This window comes from Triticum urartu, chromosome 6, assembly GCF_003073215.2.
Source record: "Triticum urartu cultivar G1812 chromosome 6, Tu2.1, whole genome shotgun sequence".
Lineage (NCBI taxonomy): Eukaryota > Viridiplantae > Streptophyta > Magnoliopsida > Poales > Poaceae > Triticum > Triticum urartu.
This window is the reverse complement of record NC_053027.1, coordinates 200,812,446-200,819,905: the sequence shown is the minus strand read 5'-3', so window position 1 is coordinate 200,819,905 and position 7,460 is coordinate 200,812,446. Positions and strand designations below refer to the sequence as shown.

The 7,460-nt window shown below is 45.8% G+C and overlaps 1 protein-coding gene across 1 annotated transcript; it reads left to right on the top strand.

Moving 5' to 3' along the window:
• The first annotated feature begins 1,850 nt into the window (after positions 1 to 1,850).
• On the top strand, positions 1,851 to 6,891 carry LOC125512394 (heterogeneous nuclear ribonucleoprotein A0-like). The gene is made up of 7 exons (XM_048677487.1): positions 1,851 to 2,010; positions 2,105 to 2,311; positions 2,393 to 2,433; positions 4,852 to 5,015; positions 5,146 to 5,248; positions 5,320 to 5,489; positions 5,923 to 6,891. The coding sequence occupies exons 2-7, from the start codon at positions 2,127 to 2,129 to the stop codon at positions 6,499 to 6,501; spliced, it is 1,242 nt and encodes a 413-aa protein (XP_048533444.1). The 5' UTR covers positions 1,851 to 2,010; positions 2,105 to 2,126; the 3' UTR covers positions 6,502 to 6,891.
• Positions 6,892 to 7,460: the final 569 nt, after the last annotated feature.

The window sequence follows — 7,460 nt, the reverse complement described above, 5'->3', positions numbered from 1 at the left end:
TTGGCATGTTGATGCGGAGTGTATCTTGCAGATTCCAATCCGGGAGGGGGTGCAGGACTTTATTGCATGGCAGTTTGACCCCAAAGGACAGCACTCGGTGAAAAGTGCATACAAATTACACACGCAGCTGGAGAGGATGGCACAAGATGGAGGAGCAGGTAGCAGCACTACGGTGCTGGGCAACTTGGATGCGTGCCAAGATGACTCATGGAAACGCATATGGAAGCTCCCCTGCCCCAGGAAGTTACAAATGTTTGCATGGCGCGTTAAACATGAGTCGTTGGCGCTGCGAACAAACTTGGCAAGGAGGGGTGTACCAATTGAAGATATTGCGTGTTTGTTCTGTGGACGGGCAGCAGAAGATGGAGCACATCTATTCATAAAATGTAAGGTGGTGAAAGATCTGTGGAGGGCCTGTCATTGGAAGAAGAGAGGAGGAAGATGGAGGACATAACATCAGTACATGAAATGATGAATTATTTGTGGAGAATCGATGAGCAGAAAAGAATACGCATACTCACCGCCTGGTGGTTGTGGTGGAGCAATCGCAATAAACTCAGGGAGGGCGATCTTTCCTGGTCCGCGGAGGAGGTGGCGCGGCGCACTCACAGCTTATCTCTAGAATACCAGCAGATCTTCTCCAAGAACCTCGGAAAACAGTGTGACACTAGATGGAGACCGCCTCAGGAGGACATGGTTAAAATAAATGTCGATGGCTCGGTAGTGCCTGGGGAACATCATGCAGGTTGGGGTGTGGTGGCGAGGGACTCGGAGGGTACTGTCATTTGTGCTCGTGCAGGTCGTCAGGAACATGTAGGAGATGCTTTTGGTGCAGAGATCTATTCCATGGCTCATGGTGTTGCATTGGCGGCCGATCTTGGTATGACGAGGGTGATATTTGAAACCGACTCCCAACTTGCTGCGGATGCAATGGACCTGAGAAGGGCAGACTCGTCGGCCTACTCGGCAGTCATCGAGGACATCAAACTCCAACTGAAACTTTGGTTTTCTCATCATGTAATAGCGTCATGTAGGAGAGGGGCCAATTCTGTTGCCCATGAGCTCGCTACTCTGGGTCGTTTGTGTGAGGTAGAACACTGCTGTACCTGCCACGATAGTGGCTTGTGTCCAGGGCGATTTGTCTGGACACCGTTAATGTTAAAGCTTTGCTTTACTTCAAAAAAAAGAAATCAATATCAAACGGAGAAAAAACTTTGGATTAATTTTTTCTAGACCAGAAGAGACCTTAGAAGGTTTGGGAGAAGACCTGACGAGCCACGAATGAGCAACAAGCTCGGGAGGCACGCCCCCAGGGAGGGGGGGGTGGGGGGAGAGCCCCAGGCTTGTGGGCCCCTCGTGGCACCTCTTGACCTAATTCCGCCTCTATAAATTCTCAAATATTCCCCTAACATCAGAGAGCCATCCGAAATATTTTTTCCGCCGCCACAAGTTTATGTTCTCACGAGATCCCATCTGGCCGGAGGGGGAATCGATCACGGTGGGGCTCTACATCAATCTTGATGCCCTTGCGATGATGTGTGAGTAGTTCACCACAGCCCTACGGGCCGATAGCTAGCAGCTAGATGATTTCTCTCTCTTTGATCTTTAATACAATGTTCTTCTCGATGTAACATCTTTTCCGTATCCCCGCAAAAAAAAATACCTTGTGTGTGTAGGGGGAACTCATTCCTGCTTGAGTAATGCAATGGTTTTATCCTAAAAAAAGGAATAATCCATATATATGAAGAAAAATCCTAAGGTCCAAGAGGCACTTCCTGATGAAAAAAAGAAAAAGGAAAAAAGGAATAAACCCTTTTCGTTTTGCTCATTCTCCCGTGCACGACTTTATAAAGGCCACCGGAGCCGGTTCCGCGTTGGACTTGACCTCGCGCCGCCTCCGTTTTTCCTCTCCCCACCTCCCTCCCCCTCTAAACCCGCACCAGAAGCAGCGCTCCTAGGGTTTGCTCCTGCCACAAACCCTACCACCAGATTGCCCCGATTCCGGCAGAGGTAATCCATCGGCCCCTCGCGCCCTCTCCCCGGCCGCGGGCTAGTATTTCCTTTCCGCTTCGTGTGGGCGCTCAGATTCCGCTGGTTGTTGCAGGCGGCGGCTGCGAGCTGGTGGCATGGCGGGGTACCCGGAGGACAACCAGCACGCCATGAACGGGTACGAGGATGAGGTCGAAGAAGTGGAGGAGGTCGACGAGGAGGGCCGCCCGGGGCGGAGGGGGCGGCGAGATGGGGGCGATGGTGGCGGCTATGGCGACGCCGGTGGGGATGACGGGAGGGCTGGGGGCGGTGACTCGTCGGGGTAAGTGATTGGAACTATTGTTTTTTGTTTGTCTTGGATTCGACTAGTGTTTGTGTATACTGATGCTTGGAGTCTTTGCAGGAAGATTTTCGTCGGAGGCGTTGCATGGGAGACAACTGAAGGTATAAGACGGCTCTTGTTCTTTCTTTCTACTTCATTCATGTCTAGGGCTGTTACATTCGTTCAAAGGCCAATCTTTAATTGTCCAGCCTTTGTTAGATTCTTCATCTTGAAGAAAATCTGAAGAGAAAATTAGCTAAGACATGCCGTTCATCTCAGTGTTAGAAGTAGTGTTTTTTTAATACACTGCTGCAATTTTTCTAATGGCAGATCCGCGGATGTTAAGATATCCAGAAGTGGTCAGTTCTTGTTTTACATTTTGAGGATTTGTGTAGCTATGATAGATTGATCCTATTCATATGCTTTTTGGGGGGGTTGCACGTTTTGGTAATATCGTAGGTAATGCAAATTACTTCAATAATGTGTGTGGTTGGAATGTGTACCTATTAATCTTTTGTCAATCAGCTAACAGGAAAAAGTGATGTCTCGGTAAACGTGTTGTAAAACTTTCATGTGCATACTGGTCCAGTTGTTTGTACTTAGAAACAGTTTTGGTTCTTAACATCTCGCAAAGGATAGCTGTTTATACTTTGTTTTGCACTGTTGCTTTCAGGTTTCATTATAGTTGGGTTATTGCATTTGTTTGTAATCCCATCCTAACAGAAAATTCTTTTAGCTCGATCACTTTTGCTTGAGGGGTTAGTCCTGGTATTTGGTTTGAGAGAAACATCGCAAACGTAAAGGTAATGGAGTTACCAGCACGCCAGTACCGTAGACGTAAACGAATGAAACTCGAACTTGTTTGGTAGCGGACTGTAACGTAATCAATTCGTCTTCAGAAAAGAAAAAAACTAACAAATCTCAAAGGAGCAGCCACGGCAGGGCTCTCTCTGGGTCTTGCATGGTCGTGATTGCTGATGCAGAGGGGTGCCACACGGGGACGTCGCTGATGCAGTGGGAAGTCTGGTGGACCACGGACACCAGGGGCTTGTCGGCGACCGCGGCAAGCAGCACGCCCAGCGGCGATGCCCTGTAGACGTTGTCGTCGCCAATGAACTCCTCGGAAGAACAGGAATGGCGGGCACCTCGTGTTGCTGAGCTTGGCGACGGTGATGTCCATGTCGGCCTCCACGAAAACCACGCCCTTACCGGCGCAGTCCACCACCAGCTTCCGGCCGGCCTCCTCGTGCAGCCAGCCGGCCAGCATGTACTAGTGCACCAACGCCTCTGCCGTGGCGCTGGCTGAGCCGTCGACGGCAACATGTCCAGTGATGGCAGACATGAATTAGGCGGCGGCGCGTGGGATGGTAGCATGTGGTGCGGGAGAGGTGAGATCAGATTATTACTGTGTTCGTGGCGCTTCATGCGGAGGCCACAGAGCAAACGGGAGAAGCATCGTGCGATGGTTTCAGATTACACGTCATATTGGGCGTAATGAGATTACAACTAGGCTGGGACCTGATACCGCGTTATCTCATTACAGCCGGGTCGATCCAAACAAGATTCATCGTTATCCCTTACCAGCGTAAACAGATGATGTTACAAATTGGTGAACCAAACACCTTCCTAGTTTTTGCAAACTAATACTTGAACCACTTATGAATCATGTCTTGTCTAATTTTTAGTTTTGTTTAATATAAGACTATGGTATGTTATACAGAAGATCAACAAATCTGTGGTCAGTGCATTTAACCGTATCTATCTGCATCCTGTCTTAGGTTTATATTGTTATTGATAGCTTACATATATTTGGATGAAAGATGCTCGGGCAAGAACAACTCTCTTTCATCTTTGCATCTCCTTTATTTCTTCTTTATTAGTTATGTTAGAAATTTTCACTCTCGCATGTTGCACAGTACTCCCTCCTTTCCGGTTTATAGGGCTTATCTCAAAATTTTAGTTTTTCCATTTTATAAGGCTCAATTTGGTTGTTCCCCATCACATGTTCAGACTTCAAGGTGCATTAAATCATTGCATGCAAGTATTAAGAGAAAACTGACCAATGCATGCACTTTATGCATGCATGCATTGCAATTAATGCATTCGTAAACATAATTTTTTGAGGAAAACAAGAGCATTAATTGGGTACTTTTGCAAACTACAAAAAATATTCCACCACTCATCATCTACCTTGGTTGGTGAGATTTTTGAATTGAGCCTTATAAACCAGAAAGGAGGGAGTAGTCTCCTTTGAATTCAGTTATATGGATTTGGTTCATGCATTAATATACTGATAGTTCTTAAACGAAGGTAGGAATGAGTCAGTTTTTAAGAACAGGTTTTTTCTAGTACTGTTTGTGTGTCTATTGGTGCTCTTGGTTTCTGAGTAGGTTAGCTATTGTTACTGCTTTTATATGAAACGTTTCTACCTTGTTACAAACACTGCTATTTCTTCAATACTCCCTGGTTTCTTTTTATCAATCAAGTTAATTTTCTTTCCCCAATTGACAATTGTGTATGGTTTATTTGTTTGTATGTAGAATCATTCTCCAAGCATTTTGGGAAGTATGGGGCTATAACTGATTCTGTAATTATGAAGGACAAGCATACTAAGATGCCTCGTGGATTTGGATTTGTTACATTTTCTGATCCATCTGTAATAGACAAGGTTTTGGAGGATGAACACAATATAGATGGAAGAACGGTAGGATATCTTAATCTAGATTGGCCGTTATGTGGGACCTCAGTGTAAATTTTATTCTTAGTTAATAGTTGCACAGTTGATTTGGAGCGTTCAGCTTCTCTGTATCTCTCTCAACTTCTGAACTATTCAGGTTGAAGTCAAAAGGACAGTCCCGAGGGAAGAAATGTCCTCAAAAGATGGCCCCAAGACAAGAAAGATCTTTGTTGGTGGGCTACCTTCGACACTAACCGAAGGTATTCGTTGCAAATCACCAATCTTGAACCTATTTCGGTTATGGTAAAACTTACAAGCTTTGTAATTTCAGATGATTTGAGGGATCACTTCTCCTCGTATGGCAACGTGGTTGAACATCAGATAATGGTGGATCACAGCACTGGGCGTTCAAGAGGTTTTGGTTTTGTCACTTTTGAAAGTGAGGATTCTGTTGAAAGGGTCATATCTGAGGGAAGAATGCGTGATCTTGGTGGGAAGCAGGTCTGTATTTTCTCCCATTTCCAAATCTTTTTATTCAGTAGTTCTTCCTGAGCTCCATTATCTTAATACTCCCTCCGTTCCATAAACGACAAGAATTATGGAATGGTGGGAGTAGCAAATATGTATGGTAGGGATAGTAGAGATAAACGAGCATGAGGATTTCTGCACCCATCTGATTGTGCTCCAAAGTGGTCTAAAAGCTTCTGATTGTGGTTCATCTTCTTGTGGTTATTTCTGCCACTGTATTGCACATGTCCTTTTTGTATTTAGACATTTTTATGCATTGCTGGTATTTTCTTGCCGTGCCAGATGGATTGGAAACTTTTATCTCAGATGCATCTACTTGCTGATAGAAGATTATTTGTTTTACCCTCAAATTAAGCTGCTAGCTTGATGTGCTTTTAGTTGACAATCAGAGTAATTTTCTTCGCAGGTTGAAATAAAGAAGGCTGAACCAAAGAAACATGGAGGTGATCACTGTAGCAATGGGAGATCTAGTCACTCTGGTGGTGGTGGTTACCGTAGTTCTTACCGTAGTGGTGGAGCTGCTGCTAGTGGTGGCAGTAGCAGCGGCGGCGGCGGCGGCGGTGGCTATGGCTATGGTGCTGGTCATCGATCTGCTGCTGCAGGAAGTTATTATGATAGCACGGGATATGGTTATGGTAGAGGAGGCTATGGCGCCGCCGCCGCTGCTGCCGCCTATGGAGGCAATGCTGGATATGGATCTGGTTTTGGTGGTGGCTATGGTGGCTCTATGTACGGTGGTGCTTATGGTGCATACGGAGCATATGGAGGCGGTGCCTATGGTGCGGGTGCTTACGGAGGCGGTGCCTATGGTGCGGGTGCTTACGGTGGCGGCGCCTATGGTGGCAGCGCTCCTGGTGGCTACGGTGCTGGTGGATATGGTAGTTATGGGGGAGCAGGAGCAGGAGCAGGGGCGGGGGGTGCTGCAGGTGGTGGTGGGAGTGCAGGTGGTCGGGGCTCTAGCAGGTACCATCCCTATGGGAAATGAGTGTAAACCCCTGTGGTTTTTTCTAGGATGCAATAAGCGCACTCATCTCCATGGGATCTCCTAGAAGTTGGGCATTCATCTTGAGTTACCTAATCAGAGGCATCAGAACATTTTTGGTTTTGTTGAATTAAAGTCGTAACCGGGGACAAGTGTAATCTTTGTTGCTGAGCCTGCCCGTAGTTTGGTGTAGCGGCTACAGATTAAAGCTGTGTTGTATTCTTTAGTTTCCATATGCAGAGCGTTAGGAGACCCTGAAAACAAAGCCTTTCGTGTTAGGAACAATATTGGTTTGATAGAACTATATTTGTGCTGTAAGAGATCGTCTTTGCAAGCAGCTAGCTGTTGCCATCTGAGCTTATATGTAGGGAAGCCTTTAAATTGTTTGGTTTATGCTTCTGGCGGGCTGTTTGATGCATTTTGATGTGGTAGGTTATGTATATAGTCATTGCTAATCTTCGGAACCCAGGAATGCGTTCTGGGTGTAAAGGAAAATGATTTTATGACTTGTGGCACTGATAATGTTTGCAAATTTGATTATCGTTGATATATCGTCTGGTAACATTTGCCCCTGTTCTGTCGACTTGTTTTCACTCTGAAAAAGCATTTCCAACGGCCAACCCAAAATGTCCTGTTTATTTTTTACACCCAGAATAATTAAAGATAAATATCCTCCTTTATCCATTGATGGGTCTCAAGCATTCCGTTCCAAATCCAGAGGTCTTAGTAATGTAACTGGTTAAAGAATTATGATGGACTTGGCATACCTCGCCACCCTCTTGCATTTGATGGTGCCATGAGCCGTGTTGTGTTTTTGGCAAGGCCTTGTATAATGGGAGATGTTTAGTGGAGGTGCTTAGAGAAATAAATCAGGTTTTTTTAAACACCAATGCTTATTTATACAGAAGAGACGGTTAACTAAGCGTCTCTTATATAGAAATAGGCACCGGTGTTTCAGAAAA

Coding starts and splice junctions, on each gene's coding strand:
- LOC125512394 (XM_048677487.1), top strand. CDS start 2,127: ATGGCGGGGTACCCGGAGGACAACCAGCACGCCATGAACGGGTACGAG. Junction 2,312..2,392: donor GGGGGCGGTGACTCGTCGGG/GTAAGTGATTGG, acceptor GAGTCTTTGCAG/GAAGATTTTCGTCGGAGGCG. Junction 5,490..5,922: donor GTGATCTTGGTGGGAAGCAG/GTCTGTATTTTC, acceptor TTTTCTTCGCAG/GTTGAAATAAAGAAGGCTGA.